Below are 23,474 nucleotides of genomic sequence, written 5' to 3'. Positions count from 1 at the left end.
CAAAAAAAGAGTAAATTAACAGTTCATTTCTGATGTCATACTGAATATGTGTTTGTATGTGAAAAGATGGCGCCGGAGAAGATGGCTGCCGTTTTATGGGCCCTTATCCAACCGTGCCATTTTGTTTTTTCACGTTGTTTGTAACTTATTTTGTACATAATGTTGCTGCTACCGTCTCTTATGACCGAAAAGATCTTCTAGAACAGAAATTACTCACCTTGAACTGGACAAAGAATCTCTCTTTAATGAGTCAGGTCGGGGAACAATTTACTCCAGACACCCGAACAGGCCCTCATCCCAGTCCTTCGCAGGAGAAAGAGACGGAAAATATTTTGCAGAAGATCGGGGTGCCTTGTGAGGATCCGCTCGACGAGAGGCTAATCTGCCGTTGCCATCTGTACCATTAGCCAACGTACAATCGCTGACTAATACATTGGATGAACTAAAAGCACGTATATCCTACCAATGGGACATTAAAATCTGTAATATCTTATGTTTCACCGAGTGGTGGCTGAACGACGACATGAATAACATACAGCTGGCAGGTTTTACATTGTATCGGCAGGATACAACAGCAGCCTCTGGTAAGACGAGAGGTGGCGGCCTATATATATTTGTAAACAGCTGGTAAACGATATCTAAGGAAGTGTCTTATCTATACATAAGTCACTTTAATAACTACCTACATGTACAGTGCCTTGCGAAAGTATTCGGCCCCCTTGAACTTTGCGACCTTATGCCACATTTCAGGCTTCAAACATAAAGATATAAAACTGTATTTTTTTGTGAAGAATCAACAACAAGTGGGACACAATCATGAAGTGGAACGACATTTATTGGATATTTCAAACTTTTTTAACAAATCAAAAACTGAAAAATTGGGCGTGCAAAATTATTCAGCCCCTTTACTTTCAGTGCAGCAAACTCTCCCCAGAAGTTCAGTGAGGATCTCTGAATGATCCAATGTTGACCTAAATGACTAATGATGATAAATACAATCCACCTGTGTGTAATCAAGTCTCCGTATAAATGCACCTGCACTGTGATAGTCTCAGAGGCCAATTTTTCAGTTTTTGAATTGTTCAAAAAGTTTGAAATATCCAATAAATGTCGTTCCACTTCATGATTGTGTCCCACTTGTTGTTGATTCTTCACAAAAAAATATTTTTTTTATATCTTTGTTTGAAGCCTGAAATGTGGCAAAAGGTCGCAAAGTTCAAGGGGGCCGAATACTTTCGCAAGGCACTGTATATAGAACCTCAACTACCCGGTGCCCCCTGTACTATTGTTATTTTACTGCTGCTCTTAATTATTTGTTACTCATTTCTTAAAACTGCATTTTTGGTTAAGGGCTTGTAAGTAAGAATTTCACAGTAAGGTCTACACATTGTATTCAAAAATAAAAGAGAGCCGCACACTCTAGGAGCTCAGATGCAAAAATGTAATACCAACATTTCGACAGCCAAGCTGTCTTCATCAGGGTATAATAACAAACACTGCGGGATGACTCGTTTATATAGTGTCAAAAGACACAGGTGTCTGTAATCATGGCCAAGAGTGGCTTAATACCATTGGTTAATAATCAAATATTAAAATGTCAAACAAAGAACAGCATACAAACAAATGGATAGCATACGATCATAGATTAATTTAACTACACAAGTTTACAAACAATTACAATGGCAAAATCACAATCACAAGAATGGCTACACATTGTATTCGGCAGATGTGACAACATTTTATTTGATTTTGTGTTGACAGAATCCTGTAACCTACTGTATGTATAAGCCTGATTCCATTGTGTTCCCCTTTCCCTAACATTTTGGTGTTGCAGATCTAAAAGAATGGGATAGGTGATGACTCCATGTGCTTTTCTAATAGGCCAAGTGAAGCATCCTCCATATTGCTTACATCCTTCCAGTCCTGTCAAACTTGTGCACACTGAAGGGGTAGGAGCTAACTGCCAAACTGGAACTAGGCCTTGTTTGAGTTTCTCATGGCTTACTATTTTCCTCAGCCCACAGAGGCCAGCATGCATGTGTTTATACAACAAACCCTGGTTCATCAGATTTGCAGTCAGGACATAACAGATTGTTTATGTCAGAGCTGGGGAAAACAGCAGCACTCCATCAGCAGAGACATTAAGCATATTTTTCAGAACTTCTCAAGATTATAAAAAAAGAGAAATAACAATGTTATGGATTAAATCCATACCGAGTTTAATATGAAAGCTCCATTACTTCTATCACTGTGTCAGTATCTTCACAGATGATCCATGACCAACTGTAAACCCAGGATAAAGAGGTTCAGTGAATGTGGTCTGGACTCTGTGGAGGAGAGTCATTGTGTCAGAAACGTTGTAGAAGGACAGAGTTCCTGCCGTGTGGTCCAGGTACACGCCAACTCTGGAGGAGCAGGGGACAGTGATAACAGTTGTAGAGCAATTGTGCATGAAATTACAGCTAGAGGTTGAGCAGTATAAACTCAACGACTGATCATTCCGTCCAAATGCAGCGACGCCATTCCATTGGTCTCCTTTCCTGATGATTCCTTTATATGAGACGGCTACATTAACAGAATCCCCACTCCACTCTACCTCCCAGTAGCTGGCTCTAGACAGACCCTCTCTACACAGCACCTGGACGAAGTAGGTAAATCTGTCTGAATGGTGAAGGTAGGGCTGGGCCTTTCCAATATTTGTCACCTTCCTGTTTCCCTCAGACAGACACAGGCACTCTTGAGCTGAGTTAGGATCCAATGTGAGCGGTAAGGAATCTGAGAAAATGTCAAAACAAAGTTGAAAATGCAGATGTAATAGTGTGTGCATGCATGGGTATATGGAATTGTGCGTTTCAAACTCACATTTCAAGAACTCTTCTCTGATCCTGGGTTCGGGGAGTGGAACATCATGAAGATTTGTTGCTATGGATAACAGAGATAATCAAATATAGCTGATCCACTCTGATCATTGTGGCCCTGGGCACACTCAACAACAGTTATGTTAAAACGTTTGTGCACTTACCTAGATTGACTAGATAGTGTTGTTTTTCCCGTAGAATCTCATAAAAGGCTGCTTTCACCTTAGAGCCTCCTGAGTGTAGGGCCTCGTACAGCAGTCTCATCTGTTCCTGGCTGGGCCTGGCATCACGGATAGTATTATACATTTCTTTATGAAGCATGCATCTCTGAAGAAGTTCATCTGCTATAGGCATCACCATGGTTACCCTCTGAATGAGCTCAGACCTTTGCTCATCCACAAACTGGACACCTTCAGTTGGAGAGAGAGAGAGAGAGAGAGAGAGGTAAAGTTATCATGACAATAATATCACCATCTTTCAATCTGCCTTTAGATTTTTATAGTACCAGTCAAAAGTTTGGACATAGGGTTTTTCATTATTTTGATGATTGTCTACATTCTAGAATAATAGAGAAGACTATTATAGAAGACTATAAGACTATCAAAACTATGAAATAACACATGGTATCATGTATCAACCAAATAAGTGTTAAACATATATTTAATATTTCAGATTCTTTAAAGTAGCCACCCTTTGCCTTAGTGACAGTTTTGCACACTTTCTCTCAACCAGCTTCATGAGGTAGTCACCTGGAATGCATTTCAATTAACAGGTGTGCCTTGTTAAAAGTTAATTTGTGGAATTTCTTTCCTTAATGTATTTGAGGCAATCAGTAGTGTTGTGACAAGGTAGGGGTGGTATACAGAAGATAGCCCTATTTGGTAAAAGACCAAGTCCGTATTATGGCAAGAACAGCTCAAATAAGCAAAGTGAAATGATAGTCTATCATTAATTTAAGACATGAAGGTCAGTCAATGTGGAACATTTCAATAACTTTGAAAGGTTCTTCAAGTGCAGTCGCAAAAACCATCAAGCGCTATGATGGAATTGGCCCTCATGAGGACCACCACAGGAAAGGAAGACCCAGAGTTACCTCTGATGCAGAGGATAAGTTCATTAGAGTTAACTGCACCTTAGATTGCAGCCCAAATAAATGCTTCACAGAGTTCAAGTAACAGACTCATCTCAACGTCAACTGTTAAGAGGAGACTGCGTGAATCAGGCCTTCAAGGTCGAATTGCTGCAAAGAAACCACTACTAGTAAAAAATTAAGAAAAACCCTTGAATGAGTAGGTGTCCAAACATGTGAATGGTACTGTATATGAATTGATAAATCATTATCATAAAGGCGACCTAAAATCTAATATAATTTAATATTGAGTTGGCCCCAAAAGCAACATTACCATATTCCTCTGTACTTATGGTCGCTGGCATCAGCACTAGAATGGTATGAAAGAGGGCCAACGAGAGAGAGATTTCATGAAACATGTCATGTTAAAGATGCAATATAGAAAGTCTGACAAGCTAAAACATTGTTCTCACATTTACTGTTCAAAATCTAATTACACGATCATACCATATGATTTACTCTCTTGCCAGATAAAGCAACATAATCTTTATGTACAAACATTTCCAAATAACAATAAGATATAACGCTGTACTTTTGCTGTTTGTGTGTGAAGTCCTACCTTTCCCAGGTATCTTGGCCATTTCCTCCTTGAATATAACCTCCAGTCGCTGTTTAAGTGCAGATATTGATTTCTGTAAATCCTCAAATGAGATTTGGTTGACAGTGATGCTGGGTAAGGCCTCAGATCCAGGAGGGACACAGACAGACTGGAAACTCTACAGAGACAGATCAGAAAACAAGAAAAAGATTATCAACGTGGGCAAGACAAAAGAGCTGATCGTGGACTACAGGAAACGCCCCCATTCACATCAACAGGGCTGTAGTGGAACGGATTGAGAGCTACAAGATCCTCGGTGTCCACATTGCTATGGACCTATCACGGTCCAAACAGACCAACACAGTCGAGAAGAGTGGACGATAACATCTCTTCCCCCTCCGGAGGCTGAAAAGATTTTGCATTGGCCCTCAGATCCTCAAAAAGGTCTACAGCTGTACCACTGAGATTATCGACTGGCTCATCACCACTTGGTATGGCAACTGCTTAGCTTTCGACCGCAAGGCGCTACAGAGAGTAGTACGTACAGCCCATTACATCACTGCGACCGAACTTCCTGCCATCCAGGAACTCTATACCAGGCAGTGTCAGAGGAAGGCTTTAAAAATTGTCAGACTCCAGCCACCCGAGTTATAGCCTATTCTCTCTGCTACCACATGGCAAACTTACTAGGACCCAAAAGCTCCTGAACAGCTTCTACCCCCAAGCCATAATACTGCTAAAAACACTCTACCCACCCACTCACACACTCATCACATATGCTGCTGCCACTGTATACAGTGCCTTGCGAAAGTATTCGGCCCCCTTGAACTTTGCGACCTTTTGCCACATTTCAGGCTTCAAACATAAAGATATAAAACTATTTTTTTTGTGAAGAATCAACAACAAGTGAGACACAATCATGAAGTGGAGCGACATTTATTGGATATTTCAAACTTTTTTAACAATCAAAAACTGAAAAATTGGGCGTGCAAAATTATTCAGCCCCTTTACTTTCAGTGCAGCAAACTCTCTCCAGAAGTTCAGTGAGGATCTCTGAATGATCCAATGTTGACCTAAATGACTAATGATGATAAATACAATCCACCTGTGTGTAATCAAGTCTCCGTATAAATGCACCTGCACTGTGATAGTCTCAGAGGTCCGTTAAAAGAGCAGAGAGCATCATGAAGAACAAGGAACACACCAGGCAGGTCCGAGATACTGTTGTGAAGAAGTTTAAAGCCGGATTTGGATACAAAAAGATTTCCCAAGCTTTAAACACCCAAGGAGCACTGTGCAAGCGATAATATTGAAATGGAAGGAGTATCAGACCACTGCAAATCTACCAAGACCTGGCCGTCCCTCTAAACTTTCAGCTCTAACAAGGAGAAGACTGATCAGAGATGCAGCCAAGAGGCCCATGATCACTCTGGATGAACTGCAGAGATCTACAGCTGAGGTGGGAGACTCTGTCCATAGGACAACAATCAGTCGTATATTGCACAAATCTGGCCTTTATGGAAGAGTGGCAAGAAGAAAGCCATTTCTTAAAGATATCCATAAAAAGTGTCGTTTAAAGTTTGCCACAAGCCACCTGGGAGACACACCAAACATGTGGAAGAAGGTGCTCTGGTCAGATGAAACCAAAATTGAACTTTTTGGCAACAATGCAAAATGTTATATTTGGCGTAAAAGCAACACAGCTGAACACACCATCCCCACTGTCAAACATGGTGGTGGTAGCATCATGGTTTGGGCCTGCTTTTCTTCAGCAGGGACAGGGAAGATGGTAAAAATTGATGGGAAGATGGATGGAGCCCAATACAGGACCATTCTGGAAGAAAACCTGATGGAGTCTGCAAAAGACCTGAGACTGGGACGGAGATTTGTCTTCCAACAAGACAATGATCCAAAACATAAAGCAAAATCTACAATGGAATGGTTCAAAAATAAACATATCCAGGTGTTAGAATGGCCAAGTCAAAGTCCAGACCTGAATCCAATCGAGAATCTGTGGAAAGAACTGAAAACTGCTGTTCACAAATGCTCTCCATCCAACCTCACTGAGCTCGAGCTGTTTTACAAGGAGGAATGGGAAAAAATTTCAGTCTCTCGATGTGCAAAACTGATAGAGACATACCCCAAGCGACTTACAGCTGTAATCGCTGCAAAAGTTGGCGCTACAAAGCACTAACTTAAGGGGGCTGAATAATTTTGCACGCCCAATTTTTCAGTTTTTGATTTGTTAAAAAAGTTTGAAATATCCAATAAATGTCGTTCCACTTCATGATTGTGTCCCACTTGTTGTTGATTCTTCACAAAAAAATACAGTTTTATATCTTTATGTTTGAAGCCTGAAATGTGGCAAAAGGTCGCAAAGTTCAAGGGGGCCGAATACTTTCGCAAGGCACTGTATCTATCCTGTTGCCTTGTCACTTTACCCCAAACTATATGTTCATATTTACCTCAATTTCCTCGTACCCCTGCGCATTGACTCAGTACTGGTACCCCCTGTACTGTATATAGCCAAGCTATCATTGCTCATTATGTATTTATTTCTATTAACATTTTTTTAAATTTAAATTCTGCATTGTTGAGAAGAGCTCATAAGTAAGCATTTTACTGTTAGTCTACGCCTAGTTGTTTACGAAGCACGTGCCAATTAACATTTGATCACGGAGAAAGACATTGACTACACTTCAGGAGTGACACCTGCTGCAATGGACAAAGAGTCAGTGATGCCACCTGGAGGAAATGGATGTGATCCTCTGTGTGTGAGAGTTGCTCCAACTCAGCCTCTCTCCTCTTCAGCTCAGCTACATCCTGCTCCAGTTGCTTCAGGAGTCCTTCAGCCCGACTCACTTCAGCCTTCTCCTGGGCTCTGATCAGTTCCTTCATCTCAGAGCGCGTTTTGTCAATAGAGTGGACCAGCTCAGTAAAGATCCTCTCACTTTCCTCAACTGCGGTCTGTGCAGAGCACTGTTAGGACAAACAGAGAGGAGGGGTTACATTTTAATAGGGCTAGGCCCCTTTTTTCTCCATTTCCTCCTGAAGCCCAAAGTAAACTGTCTGTTGCTCAGGCCCTGAAGCCAGGATATGCATATAATTGGTACCATTGGAAAGAAAACACTTTGAAGTTTGTAGAAATGTTCAAATAATGTAGGAGAATATAACAATAGATATGGTAGGAGAAAATCCTAAGAAAAACCAACCAGAATTTTTTGGGTTGAGAGAGATCCTCCTCTTAAAATGGCAAGTATAAGGTCATATTGAAAATTAGCTCCCTGGGTGCAATTCCTATGGCTTACACAGGGTGTCAGCAGTCTATGTTCAAGGTTTCAGGCTTGTAACTTCAAAACGAATAAGAAATATGAGTTTTAGTACAGGGACACAGTCTTGGTAATTCGTGTTTGCGCGTGCCATGAAGACAGGGCGCACCTTTCCTATTGAACATACTTCTTTCCGTAAGAAATATTATAGTTTGATTACATTTGAGGGTATCCGAGGAGAAGATAGAAAAGTATTTTGACTTGTTGAAACAAAGTTTAGGGATAGATTTTAGGATTCCTTTCTCTGCATGTTGAACGAGTGGATTCCTCAAATCGATGGCACAAACTAAACTGACTTTTTGGGATATAAAGAAGGATTTTATCTAACAAAACGACACTACATGTTATAGATGGGACCCTTTGGATGACAAATCAGAGGAAGATTTTCAAAAAGTAAGTGAATATTTAATCGTTATTTGTGAATGTATGAAACCTGTGCCAGTGGAAAAATATTTTGATGTGGGGTGCCGTCCTCAAACAATCACATGGTATATTTTCGCTGAAATAGCTACTGTAAATCAGACAATGCAGTTAGATTAACAAGAATGTAAGCTTTCAGCTGCTATAAGACACTTGTATGTACTTAAATGTTGAATATCCATCATTTTTATGATTATTTATTTGAATTGCGCCCCCTCCAGTTTCACCGGAAGTTGTCCCACTAGCGGGATGCCTAGCCATAAAAATTAACCAGTCTATTTACTCAGCTCTCACCAGAACCCCAGCCTGTTCCCCCTAGATATACTGCACTTCAGTTTAGGAATAGTAAGTCACTTTATAGAGTACTATCTGTTAAGTGGAAACATGCAAAACTCACCTTGAGTGACTTCACAGCCTGTCTCACCTCCTGTATCTTCACCTCTCTCTCCTGAATTCTCTGCCTGGCCTGGTTCTCACTTAACTGTTTCTGTAGAGAAACAAATGTCATAGAATGAAAGCTTAAATATCATGATGTTAATTTATATTGGCTGTGTCTTTCTAAAAGCATACATTTGTCACATTAGTACCATCATATAGACGTGTTAGTAACATCATACAGACATGACTCTCACATTAACTTATTCTGATTAATTACATTGTCAGATACACTGTATCCTGGATGAGATGTTTAGAGTTGTTGCCCTTACCAGCCTCTCAATCCTTTCTACTGCTGGGGAAACGGTATCATGGCCTTTGTGTTTCTCGATCTCACACTGATAACAGATACACTGCTGATCCGTACGGCAGTAAACCTCCAGCAGCTTGTCATGATGAGAGCAGATCTTCTCCTGTAGTTGTGTGGAGGCTTTGACCAGCTTGTGTTTTTTAAATGCAGGCGATTCATAGTGATGCTGGAGATGAGTCTCACAGTAAGAGGCTAAACACACCAGACAGGACTTTACGGCTTTTAATTTTTTCAGAGTACAGACGTCACACTCAACATCTCCAGGTCCACCAAAACAGAGAGCTGGAGGAGCAGCTTGGATTCCTGTCTTCTTCAGAATCTCCACAAACTCAGTTAGTAGAGGGTTTCTGTTCAGAACAGGTCTTGGGGTAAAGGTCTGCCTGCACTGGGGACAGCTGTACACACCTTTTAGATCGTCCTGATCCCAACAGCCTTTAATACATTCCATACAGTAGTTGTGTCCACAGGGAATAGTTACTGGATCCTTCAGTAGATCCAGACAGATCGAACAATTGATCAGGTCCGTGGCCTCTGCCATGTTGATACACACACTGACCAAGTAGCAGAGTTCTGTAAGTAAAGCATTGGTGGTTGTGAATGGGAAGGAAACACTCTATTCTGTAAGAGGTGTGGTGTTGAGCAAAGATCAGGCAGTTGTTGCAGACTCAAGGGCATATCTACAGTAAGTTCCTTTATTTCTTAAAAACGAAAGAACACTCATGAATAATGACTATTTGGTCACACGAAAAATAACTTTCAAATAGTCTTCATAAGCACTATAAATGCTTCACAGTCAAACAAAGGCTGATATTATATTGCCACTATTTAATAATAACTTATTTTTCAATTAAAATGTTTCACTTTTATTTAGACAGGTGGGTAATTGACGAATGCGTTTCCTACAATTATGACCTGCCATTGGCTGTGAGTAGATCACCCCAGCTTTCCCAGAAATGCCAACTTTTGATGCATGAAATAAAGCTGCTTCTTCTGACATTATTGTAAAAAAAAAAAGAAAAAAAAAAAGGTATTTATTTATTTAAAATGTATTTAACTAGGCAAGTCAGTTAAGAACAAATTCTTATTTACAATGACGGCCTACCAAAAGGCAAAAGGCCTCCTGTGGGGAAGGGGGCTGGGATAAAAATAATAAATATATATAAAAATAACATGGTAGCAGCACAAAACATGGTACAAACATTATTGGGCACAGACAACAGCACAAAGGGCAAGAATGTAGAGACAACAACACATCACGCAAAGCAGCCACAACTGTCAGTAAAAGTATCCATGACTGAGTCTTCGAATGAAGAGATTAAGATAAAACTGTCCAGTTTGAGTGTTTGTTGCAGCTCGTTCCAGTCACTAACTGCAGCAAACTGAAAAGACGAGTGACCCAGGGATACATGTGCTTTAGGGACCTTTAACAGAATGCGACTGGCAGAACGGTTGTTGTATGTGGAGGATGAGGGCTGCAGTAGATATCTCAGATAGGGGGGAGTGAGGCCTAAGAGGGTTTTATAAATAAGCATCTTGCTTGGGTCTTGCGACAGGTATACAGACATGACCAGTTTACAGAGGAGTATAGAGTGCAGTGATGTGTCCTATAAGGAGCATTGGTGGCAAATCCGAATGGCAAACAACATCTAGCACCCTTACCTGTCGATCTATAAATTACGTCTCCGTAATCTAGCATGGGTAGGATGGTCATCTGAATCAGGGTTAGTTTGGCAGCTGGGGTGAAAGAAGAACGATTACGAAAGAGGAAACCAAGTCTAGATTTAACTTTAGCCTGCAGCTTTGATATGTGCTGAGAGAAGGACAGTGTACCGTCTAGTCATACTCCCAAATACTTGTATGAGGTGACTACCTCAAGCTCTAGATCCTCAGCAATAGTAATCACCTCTGTGGGGAGAGGGGCATTCTTCTTACCAAACCACATGACCTTTGTTTTGGAGGTGTTCAGAACAAGGCTAAGGGCAGAGAAAGCTTGTTGGACACTAAGAAAGTCTACACAATTCCAGTAACCGTCCGGTTCCCCTCAGAAAGAGACAGGTGCTCATTAACTGTGTTGGGTTCCAAGGTCCACTGGCAAGAATCCCCCGTGACAGATGTATCAGGTAGTTCCGGGATTATAAGGCCTTTTACTTACACTTTCAAACCTCCGCTCTGGTCTTGGGCTCAGGAGTGGGGTCCATGATGTCACTATAGAGAGACAAACAACTCTTTCGTTTAAATCAACATAATCTTCGATAAGATTACAGCATTTTAGGAAAACTTCTATTACAAAATGAAACGCTACCACATCTACATGGAGACTCAACCTCTTCAACTGAATTCCACTAAAACAATGATTATATCTTTACCAAAGTCATGAGGTAAGGCAGCTTGGAGTTGTCTTCTTCATTTACCCCAGAGCAGTTCTAGGCCTATTGGTTTACACTCCCATAGGCACCAACATCTCACTTCCTCTTCAGTCTCTGCTACTACTTACTTAGTAAGTGACTCATGAAAGATAGCAAGCCCATAAAATGTGCATTACTGCCACCAACTGGACATTATAAAAACCCACAGCAATCAACAGGCAAGAAAGGAAATCAGAATTTATAATCAACACCTAGCCCCTACACTTTAGGCACTTCTATACATCTGAAACAATTGGAAAGGTGGAAGACATATGGTGAAAATTCCATCCAGCCAAATTTTACATAATTCTCGCAAAATGTGCACTTGCACACTTCTCAACATGTATTTGAAAGCATTGGATTGTAAACATTGGCTGGAGAGTTTCCACCATTGTTAAATCCATGAGCGGAGTGTGCAACTTCACAGGGTGGAGGATCAAAACATAATCTTAGAAGGCATGATGACCCAATTACCTATCAAATTATTTCATACAGGAGGGTCTTTCATACAGGAGGGTCTAGGGGTATTTTGAATTCAGCAGCGCTCACAGCTTTCGACACATTTCCAAAGCAACTTTTAAATTGCATATTCTGAACATTTTACTGACTGAATACACTCAATATCGCTCCCCCAGTCTCTCCCTTATGACAGTGCAGACTAGAAGGTCATGGTTCACCCATGATGATTAAGGGTAGGATTTGGGGAGAGTAACCCCATGCTTGTTCTGCCAGACATAACAGCATTCAGACCAACAGCCTGTTCTTCTCCATCTGATTCATATCATTCCAAAGGGCTCAGACCTCAATAAACAACACTACATAACTCCACTCTGCTGATTTACTGGCATGTCCAGATGTGGTCACCACAGAAAATTAGAAGGACTACTGGTTAGATAGGAAACGGAAACCAATTGTTACTTACCTTATTAATGTACTGAATGTGCTGGTTGACAACATGCATAATAAAGTTTGCTTAACTATATATATATGTCTGTCGCGACTACAACACAAAGCATATTGAAACATGGTGGCAGCGGTACTCAAAAGAAACTGGATCTCATCGATTAAAATAAAGAATACATCCCAGGCGTCAGTTTGGAAAAGTGCCGCGTTAACAAGCTCGTCATCACGCTAAACATCAACGTTAGCTTTTATCATAGAGTCACGATAGCCAGCTAACTGGCTATTGGATACAAGCAGATTCATGAGTAGCTAACGTTCCATTCTACAAATAAATCGTCATGGAAAAAGCACTGAAACTAAACGGGAAAAATATACTTTGATGATTGTAATTTAGCACTCACCTGGAAAAGATGGATCGAGGAATTAAATTTGTACATGGGAGAAAAACCTGATGACTACACAGTGGATCTACTGTATAATCGCAGTGGATATTTATGAGACCCTCTTTTTTAATGTATTATGAACACAACAAATACAAAAAAACAGAAATATACAAACAAGAGTACATAAACCTAACAGACAGGAGTATTACATATCAAGATTAATTTTCAATTTGTTAAATATTTTGATGGTGCGTATTGCTTTTTTGTTTTTACATTTACTGATCATTTCAAAATAATATTTCAATTCTATCTTAAATCATGTGAAGAGGGGTTTGTTCTCTACCCACTTCATTTTATGGACAAAGCATCTTCCATGAAAGAGTTCAAACCAGTTCTGGAAAAACAAAGACTTGTTTTTGTTTTATGTCTTTATTATTCCAGATTGTATACCTATGAGGGGAAAATTGTGTTTGTACATGAGGTTCCAAGTAAGAAGTACTTGTTTATGAAAGTTTGCAAGCTTAATGGGGATTTTACCCATATCAAAGATGCATTTGAGTAAGAATTCTAGACCACCAATTTGTTGGAATATTAAATTAGGGATGATATTCCAAATGCAATCCTTATTTCTTAAATAGTTTTGTATCCATTTAATCTTCAATATTACATTAGAGGTTTTACAATCCAGAGCATTCAACCCTCCCTCACCTTGGATGCTACATATTACCGCTTTTCTTAAGTAATGAGGTTTATTCCTCCTTATGAAGTTAAATCATTTAGTATCAACCATTTTAGTTACTGACAGAGGAACATCCAAGGCAAGGGAGGTATAAACTAATCTGGTCAGACCTTCAGATTGTGATAAAAGTAAACGTCCAGACAAAGAAAGATCTCTTAATAACCAGGAGTTAAATCTCTTTCCAATGTCCTCTACAATAGGAGAGACATTTAAGTTGGCCCTTTCTGTCTGATCTTTGCTAACTGTAATACCAAGATATGTGATCACATCTTTTACGGGGATATTACATACTGAGTTTAAGTCACGTCTTTTCAACGCAAATAATTCACATTTCCTAATATTCAGAGATAAACCTGATACACGTGAGAAGGCATTAATACACTCAATAGCTTTCTTGACTTCATTATGATCTTTCAAAAAAAAATGGTGGTGTCGTCAGCCAATTGTGAACATTTTATCTCTTTGTCTTGTATCTGAATACCCCTAAAACTATCCTTATTTATACGAAGTGCCATAACGTGTGTGACCAATAAAAATGAGAAAGGAGAAATTGGGCATCCTTGTTTAATTCCACGTCGAACGTCAAATCTTTGAAGTTCCATGGGATAATTTAACAGAGCTGTTACTATTATTGTAAAGTGTCTTAATTACACTTTGAAAATATTGACCAAATAATGTTCAACTGTATCAAATGCCTTGTAAAAGCCTACAAATAAAATAAAGCTATCTTCCATAATGTGCCCATAGTAGTCTATCAAGTCCAATACTAGTTGAATATTATTACATATATGTCTGCCCTTCATAAAACCAGACTGGGTATCATCAATGATTTGGTCAATACCTTGTTTAATTATTTCTGAAAAGATGGATGCAAGTAGCTTTCCTTCATTGTTCATTAATGTGATTGGTCTCCAATTTTCTAACATCATAGAATCTTTGTTTGGTTTTGGTATTACAGAAATTAAGCCCTGTGTCATAGAAACAGGCAGGACCCCTAAATCAATTGCCTCCTTAAAAACATTAAATATAAATTCAATAATATCCTCCTGAAAATATTTATAGAATTCACCTGATAATGCCATCATTCCCTGGAGATTTGTTCTCTTTTAATTTGCTGATACATTTTTTGTTATTTAATTGATATAAATAAATTCATCACAATACTTTTGGAGGTCTTCATCTATGAATTTTGCACAGTCTTTGACAGAGTCTAGAAAGGCAGATATGTTACTAGTAGGACAGGCATTACTGTTATAAAGGTTACCATAGAATTCTGAAACATATTTTGAAATATCTTTGGGGTTTTCATTTTCTTTGCCATCTATATTGAGCTTATTCATAAGTAAATTCAGAATTTTTTCTTTCTAAATTGTAAAAGTATTTTGTATTTTTTCACGTTCCTTCAACCATCTCCTTCTTGATCTTACAAATGCCCATTTTGCTTTATCTTCATACATTGGGTCCATTTCTAGTTGTAAAGAGAATAACTGAGCCTTTCCTTCTTCATCAAGGTCTTCCATAGAGATTAGAGAAAATATTTCCTTAACAAGTTTATCTTCCCTCAATCTTTTAAGTTCTGCAATTTCTTTACCTCTTCATGGCTGTTTGTCTTATTTCATGCTTCATTAATTCCCAATATTTCCCATAAGACTTAAATAGTTGTGCTTTCCTCCAATTGTCTTGTGTAATATCTTTGGCATCCATCTTGAAACTATCATCTTCCAACAGTCTACTATTGAGTTTCCAATAACTCTGATTCGGTTTAACTTCAGATCCATTAATATTTAAAGATAAGAATATAACTTTATGATCAGTAAGAATTGAAGGCTCAATTGATACCTTGACTACAGAATTATCTAATGAATTAGAAATCAACCAGAAGTACATTTTTGACTGTCTGGACATGTCCTTGTTACTCCAAGTGAAGTCCCTTTTATCAGGACAAATCTCCAAATATCTACTAATCCAAGACCAAGACATAGGTTATTAAATTTAGGATTAACTATGCTGGATCTGTTAGGAGGGGGATATCTGTCAATCATCACATTAGATACAGAATTAAAATCTCCACCTAAGATAATTTTTACATCCTGAAATACACCTAGAACTCTATTAATCTCTTCTTCAAATTCTTGAAATAATATCCTGTTGTTTTGTTTGTTGTTGGATGCATAAATATTCCCTAATAAAAACATTTCATTGTTGAAATTTACTGTTAAAATTAACCAACGTCCAGAGTGGTGAGTCTACTACTGATGATCTTCCCTTTAAATGCACCTCATAAAACTGCTACACCTGCAGAGTGGTTGTTGCCATATGATAACCAGATATCGTTACCCCATTGATTTTTCCAAAAAGAAAGATCGGAAGAACAAGAATGTGTCTCTTGTAGAAAGTAAAAGTCTTCATTAAACCGTTTGCAACACAGGAAAATAGCCTTACGTTTGAGTATATTACAAATACCCCTGACATTAAATGAACAAAGAGATAAAGACATTCACTTCAACCAACAACCTTGTTATGCTAATACAAGCTTTTCCTAAGGATATGTAACTAAAAAGGATTGACATCCCATTATTAACCTCTCCAACAAAAACAAAAACAAATATAGGGTCATAAAGTTACCAAAGTATTCTTACTCCCACAAGGGGGAGACATTGTGTAGACTTTACAATAAGCAGTTATTCACCTATAGTTAGTGTTTAGCTTACCAGTTCTCAGGTCAGCCTTTTCTCATTCAAGTGTTTGTGTACATTTTTATAATAAAAGGCTGCTTTTCACCTGGTATTCAGTTTTTGGCCTGACAGTTCTGCCCGAGTTAGACTCTGGCTCTCTCAAATGTTCTGATTTGGCCGCATTTCTTTCCCATCGATGACCACTTGCACAGATAAAACATGTCATTTTCCCTGCCTTCCGAGCTGCAGCCACCATCGGCCACAGTTTCTCTCTTGTCACTTTGTCTGCTGAGGTCAGAGCCTCCGTGAACCTCAATTTTAGCTTGATGAGGAATCACAATTCTTCGCTCGCCTCCAAAGAAGATCCAGTGTAGATCTGTTGGTGAACCGGATGATGGTTGTCCTCGGTCTCGTCTTGATCCTTGTCTTCCCAAACGATGGATGATGTCTACATTTTCCTGAAGTTTGGCTTTTGATTCGGGAACGACAGCTCCAGAGATGTCAACAACTCTGCATTTGATGTCCTCACCCGCCTGCTCTGGAATTCCATGGAGCCTCAGGTTCCACCTGCGCTGGTATCTCTCCTCCTCATTCACCTTCTGCTCGAGTTCAGCAGCTTCTTTTCACTTCCACTTTCTTCATGTCACTTTTGAGGGTTTTCACTTCTACAAAGATAAAGTCAACAGATTTCTTAATGGCCTAAATTTTCATCATATTCTCCCTAACCCTGACCTCCAAGCCATTTGCCCTTTCATCCATCTTTGCTGTCAAAAGCATTACAATATTGTTTTGCATCTCAAGAAGTGACATATCCTCTTGGCCTCTCATCTTTTCCCCCTGGGGCATGATTGGAGTGCCGGGGTCGTTAGGTAAAGGCCTGAGCTGGGGACTGGAGGGGCACAAGTTGTGAGCATTGTTGTCCGTGCTCACCACATTTTCATCACCCATTGCAGTATTTCCCCCCACAGTTACATTCTGAAGAGGAGTACCCAAAATCATACTATCTTTTGTGGTAAATTGTCCATCTGACAATCTCTCCATTTCTTTCCTTTTGGTTCTGGTCGTGGCAGTTTTGATATACATTCAACAAGCTAGTTTTTGAGTTAGCTAGCTTATCAGGCTATCTAGTGGTCGCAAACTTAGTTTTAGAGGTGAATAACTTGCAGAAAGTAATCAATTACTTTGGTAAATAAACTAAACCATATTCATACATGGTTTTATGGCCGTAGAAATAATCCAATGGTCATAATTAGGTAAGGAAATCCCATAATTCCTTCAACTACCAAAACAAATCATCTGTACTGACCGCCATCTTGCGCACACATTTATGAGACCCTCTGTGTGGGAAGTACAAAAGACAATATCTTTGTTGAGGAAGTAATTGCAGCGATGGATGTATTTTGTGATCCCAACAAAAAATATATTTTAATGTGCAGTCAGGGCCAAGATGAGAGTTAAAACAAATATCTCACTGAATTGAGGACTCTAGTGGCCACCTACAACTTGAGTAATCACAGACTCTCTTATCAGAGACAGGATTGTGTGTGGCACGTGTGACCCACACTTAAGAGAGCGCTTACTCAGAGAGACTGATCTCAGTTTATAGAAATGCATACAGATTAGAAGAGCTGCAGAACTGTCCAGAAAGAGAGCTAAAGTCCTAAATGTGCAGGGCCCTGTAGCAGTGCATGCATTTACACAGGAAGAGAGACAGAGAGGGAGAGGAGACCCTGCAGAGGGACAGAGAGGGAGAGGAGACCCTACAGAGGGACAGAGAGGGAGAGGAGACCCTACAAATGGACAGAGAGGGAGAGGAGACGTTACAGAGGGACAGAGAGGGAGAGGAGACGTTACAGAGGGACAGAGAGGGAGAGGAGACGTTACAGAGGGACAGAGGGGGAGAGGAGACGTTACAGAGGGACAGAGAGGGAGTGGAGACGTTACAGAGGGACAGAGAGGGAGAGGAGACGTTACAGAGGGACAGAGAGGGAGAGGAGACGTTACAGAGGGACAGAGAGGGAGAGGAGACGTTTGTACATGGGAGAAAAACCTGATGACTACAAAGTGGAGCTACTGTATAATCGCATTGGATATTTATGAGACCCTCTTTTTTAATGTATTATGAACACAACAAATACAAAAAAACAGAAATATACAAACAAGAGTACATAAACCTAACAGACCTAACAGTATTACATATCAAGATTAATTTTCAATTTGTTAAATATTTTGATGGTGCGTATTGCTTTTTTGTTTTTACATTTACTGATCATTTCAAAATAATATTTCAATTCTATCTTAAATCATGTGAAGAGGGGTTTGTTCTCTACCCACTTCATTTTATGGACAAAGAGGGACAGAGAGGGAGAGGAGACGTTACAGAGGGACAGAGAGGGAGAGGAGACGTTACAGAGGGACAGAGAGGGAGAGGAGACGTTACAGAGGGACAGAGAGGGAGAGGAGACGTTACAGAGGGACAGAGCGGGAGAGGAGACGTTACAGAGGGACAGAGAGGGAGAGGAGACGTTACAGAGGGACAGAGAGGGAGAGGAGACGTTACAGAGGGACAGAGAGGGAGAGGAGACGTTACAGAGAGACAGAGAGGGAGAGGAGACGTTACAGAGGGACAGAGAGGGAGAGTAGACGTTACAGAGGGACAGAGAGGGAGAGTAGACGTTACAGAGGGACAGAGAGGGAGAGTAGATGTTACAGAGGGACAGAGAGGGAGAGGAGACCTTACAAAGGGACAGAGAGGGAGAGGAGACGTTACAGAGGGACAGAGAGGGAGAGGAGACGTTACAGAGGGACAAAGAGGGAGAGGAGACGTTACAGAGGGACAGAGAGGGGGAGGAGACGTTACAGAGGGACAGAGAGGGAGAGGAGACGTTACAGAGAGACAGAGAGGGAGAGGAGACGTTACAGAGGGACAGAGAGGGAGAGTAGATGTTACAGAGGGACAGAGAGGGAGAGGAGACCCTACAGAGAGACAGAGAGGGAGAGGAGACCCTACAGAGAGACAGCGAGGGAGAGGAGATGTTACAGAGGGACAGAGAGGGAGAGGAGACCGTACAGAGGGACAGAGAGGGATAGGAGATCTTACAAAGGGGCAGAGAGGGAGAGGAAACATTACAGAGGGACAGAGCATTATACCATGCAGATACTGTGGACGGACACGAGAGAAAAAGGGAAACATGCCCTGCATATGGACAAAAAATGTCAATCCTTTGGAAAAAAAAACTATCACCTCTCTACGGTTTGCAAAAGTGCAGGGACCAGCAAGGATATTCTCTGCATCACACTAGGGCCAAAGTTAGAGAGCATCAATGTGGTACAGGAGAAAACCACAGACCCCAATGCAGCTCTCTTTGCAACCATGCTGGTCAAGAAAAAGTCAGTCAGATTTCAGCTAGATTGTGGTGCAAGTTGTAATATTATCCCTGCAAACTTCACAAAAGCCAGTCACCTAGAGCCCTGCAGTCAGGTATTGGTGATCTATAACAAGAGTACTCTGACACCACTGGGGAAGTGCACACTTAAATTAATCAATCCACGCAATAAGAAAACCTACCAAGTTGAGTTCATCGTAGTCAACAAGAACTTGCACAGGCCCATTCTAGGAAGTAAGGCTATCCAGGCAATGGAGTTGATTACTGTGCAGCACCACAACTTCATGGCCCTCGATAAAACTACAGGATCCTGGACATAATAGCAATTAAAATTGGAGTATTCTGATGTATTCTGAGATGGATGCTTACCCTGCAAACTGAGGCTGTAAGTGGATGAGCGAGTGGAGCCCGTCCAGCTGCCAAAGAGAAGAGTGCCAGCAGCACTATATAAAGCACTCAAAGAGACGCTTGTGGTCTAGAGAAAAGAAGGACGATAAAAGCAGTTGAAAAAAGCACAGATTGGATTAGCAGCCTGGCCGTAGTGCAGAAACCATCTGGAAACATACGAGTGTGTACTGATCCGAAACCTCTGAACAAGGCGCTCAAGAGGAGCCATTACCCACTTCCCACTATTGAAGACGTGCTGCCAGATCTGAACAGAGCACGCATGTTCTCTGTTTGTGATGTAAAAAAATGATTTTGGCATATGGAACTGGAGGAGGAATCAGCTATCTCACCACGTTCTCTACTCCCATGGGACGCTACAAGGTGGCTGCACATGCCAATGGGAATCAGTCCAGCCCCAGAGATCTTTCATAGGAAGTTGACCCAGGCAATGGAAGGTCTTCCAGGAGTCAAAACCATTGCAGATTACATTCTGATTGTGGGAGAAGGAGACAATGATGAAGCAGCGACTCTGGACCATGACAAGAACCTGAGAATGCTCCTGGACAGATGCAGGAAGCTCTATATCAAGCTGAATAGCTACAGCTCAGGCTGCCCTACATTGGGCCCCTGCTAACATCAGAGGGATTGAAAGTGGACCCAGAAAAAGTGACAGCCATCAGACAGATGTTTAGGCCTACAGATTTGCAGGGGGTTCAGCGCTTCCTGGGCAGGGTAAACTACCTAGCAGCCACGCCACCGAGCTCTGCGAGCCACTGCAACAGCTAACACACAAGGACTCACTGTGGGAGTGGTCAGAGAAAGTTGGCTTTCAATAAAATCAGGGATACCAGTGCACAGACCCCTCTGCTGAAATACTACAACCCAACAGAGCAGCTTGTACTACAGTGTGATGCTTCAGAGAGTGGGTTAGGAGCATCCTTGATGCAGGGAGGACAGCCAATAGAATACACCAGCAGAGCCCTGACAGAGACTTATAAAGGGTATGCACAGGATAGAGAAGGAGCTGCTTGCAGTGTTTGGCATGGAGAGGTTCCACCAATTCACATATGGATGAACTGTCGACGTGCACAAGCCTCTAGAGAGCATCATGACAAAGCCTCTCCTCAGCACACCAAAAAGACTACAACACATGCTCATGAGACTCCAAAACTATGAGGTCAGTCTCTGATACGTTCCTGGAAAACATGAGCAGGACGAACAGCGCCTTGCAAAACGAACAGCGCCTTGCAAAACGAACAGCGCCTTGGCGTTTTTCCTATTTTGTTGCACTACAACCTGTAATTTAAATTTATTATATTTGGATTTCATGTAATGGACATACACAAAACAGTCCAAATTGGTGAAGTGAAAAAAAAACTTGTTTCAAAAAATTACATGAAAACTAAAACGGAAAGTGGGGCCTCCATATGTATTCACCCCCTTTGCTTTGTAGCCCCTAAATAAGATCTGGCGCAACCAATTACCTTCAGAAGTCACATAATTAGTTAAATAAAGTCCACCTGTGTGCAATCTAAGAGTCACATGATCTGTCACATGATCTCAGTATATGTACACCTGTTCTGAAAGGCTCCAGAGTCTGCAACACCACTAAGCAAGAGGCACCACCAAGCAAGCGCCACCATGAAGACCAAGGAGCTCTTCATGGTGTTGTGGAGAAGTACAGATCGGGGTTGGGTTATAAAAAAATATCCAAAACTTTGAACATCCCATGGAGCACCATTAAATCCAGTATTAAAAAATTGAAAGAATATGGCACCACAACAAACCTGCCATGAGAGGGCCGTCCACCAAAACTCATGGACCAGGCAAGGAGGGAATTAATCAGAGGCAACAAAGAGACCAAAGATAACCCTGAAGTAGCTGCAAAGCTCCACAGTGGAGATTGGAGTATCTGTCCATAAGGACCACTTTAAGCCGTACACTCCACAGAGCTGGGCTTTATGGAAGAGTAGCCAGAATAAAGCCATTGCTTAAAGAAAAAAATAAGCAAACAAGTTTGGTGAGAACACCATCCCCACAGTGAAGCATGGTGGTGGCAGCATCATGTTGTGAGGATGTTTTTCATCGGCAGGGACTGGGAAACTGGTCAGAATTGAAGGAATGATGGATAGAGCTAAATAGAGGGAAATTCTAGAGGGAAACCGGTTTCACTCTTCCAGAGATTTGAGACTGGGACGGAGATTTACCTTCCAGCAGGACAATGATCCTAAGCATTCTGCTAAAACAACACTAGAATGGTTTAAGGGGAAACATTTAAATGTCTTGGAATGACATAGACCAATGCCCAGACCTCAATCCAACTGATAATCTGTGGTATGATTTAAAGATTGCTGTACACCAGCGGAACCCATCCAACTTGAAGGAACTGGAGCAGTTTTGCCTTGAAGAATGGGCAAAAATCCCAGTGGCTAGATGTGCCAAGCTTATAGAGACATACCACACGAGACTTGCAGCTGTAATTACTGCAAAAGGTGGCTCTACAAAGTTTTGACTTGGGGGGGTGAATAGTTATGCACGCCCAAATCATGTTTTTCGTCTTATTTCTTGTTTGCTTCAAAATAAAAATGATTTCTTCATGCATTGCGCCGACAGAAATAAACATATCTCTGGGAATAAGGGCGGGGGTATATGCTTCATGATCAACAACTCATAGTGTAACCATAACAACATACATGAACTCAAGTCCTTCTGTTCACCTGACCTAGAATTCCATACAATCAAATGCCAACCATATTATCTCCCAAGAGAATTCTCATCAGTTATCGTCACAGCTGTGTATATACCCCCTCAAGCAGATAACACAATGGCCCTCAAGAAACTTTACTGGACTCTATGTAAACTGGAAACTATATATCCTGAGGCAGCATTTATTGTAGCTGGGGATTTTAACAAAATCAGCTTATTGATTGTGGCACTCACGAGGACAATACACTGGACCACTGATACTCTAACTTCCGTAATGCGTACAAGGCCCTCCCTTCAGCAAAACCGACCATGATTCCATCTTGCTCCTACCGTCCTATAGGCAGAAATTCAGACAGGCTGTACCCGTGACTAGAACCATTCAATGCTGGTCTGGCCAATCAGAATCCACGCTTCAAGATTGTTTTGATCATGCGGACTGGGAAATGTTCCGGGCAGCCTCAGAGAATAACATTGATCTATACGCAAATTCAGTGAGTGAATTTGTAAGGAAGTGCATTGGAGATGTTGTACCCACTGTGACTATAAAACCTACCCTAATCTAAAACCTTGGATGGATGGTGGCATTCATGCAAAACTGAAAGTGAGAACAATTGAAAGAGGACTGGGAATATGGCAGAATATAAAGTGTAGTTATTCCCTCCGCAAGGTAATCAAACAAGCAAAATGTCAGTATAGGGACAAAGTGGAGTCACAATTCAACAGCTCAGACACGAGACAGATGTGGCAGGGTCTACAGGCAATTACAGACTACAAAAAGAAAACCAGCCACGTCACGGACACCGACGTATTGCTTCCAGACAAACTAAACACCTTCTTTGAGGATAATACAGTGCACCACAGCATCTCAGTG

At 40.9% G+C, this 23,474-nt stretch overlaps 1 protein-coding gene across 2 annotated transcripts; it reads right to left on the bottom strand.

Moving 5' to 3' along the window:
• Positions 1-1,497: 1,497 nt before the first annotated feature.
• On the bottom strand, positions 1,498-12,565 carry LOC110496053 (E3 ubiquitin/ISG15 ligase TRIM25). 2 transcript variants are annotated; one of them, XM_021571706.2, is made up of 10 exons: positions 12,347-12,565; positions 11,172-11,224; positions 8,982-9,589; positions 8,672-8,761; positions 7,271-7,504; positions 4,547-4,703; positions 4,262-4,297; positions 3,023-3,268; positions 2,863-2,922; positions 1,498-2,775 (listed from the first exon to the last, which is right to left on the bottom strand). In XM_021571706.2, exons 3-10 carry the CDS (start codon positions 9,555-9,557, stop codon positions 2,246-2,248), a joined length of 1,929 nt encoding a protein of 642 aa, XP_021427381.2. In that variant the 5' UTR covers positions 9,558-9,589; positions 11,172-11,224; positions 12,347-12,565; the 3' UTR covers positions 1,498-2,245. The 2 variants fall into 2 exon arrangements, with proteins under 2 accessions (XP_021427381.2, XP_021427389.2); XM_021571714.2 differs by lacking the exon at positions 12,347-12,565 and adding an exon at positions 11,386-11,893.
• Positions 12,566-23,474: the final 10,909 nt, after the last annotated feature.

Source organism: Oncorhynchus mykiss, chromosome 2, assembly GCF_013265735.2.
Source record: "Oncorhynchus mykiss isolate Arlee chromosome 2, USDA_OmykA_1.1, whole genome shotgun sequence".
NCBI classification, from domain to species: domain Eukaryota; kingdom Metazoa; phylum Chordata; class Actinopteri; order Salmoniformes; family Salmonidae; genus Oncorhynchus; species Oncorhynchus mykiss.
The sequence above is the reverse complement of the archived record's forward strand: the minus strand, read 5'-3'. Positions and strand labels throughout refer to the sequence as shown.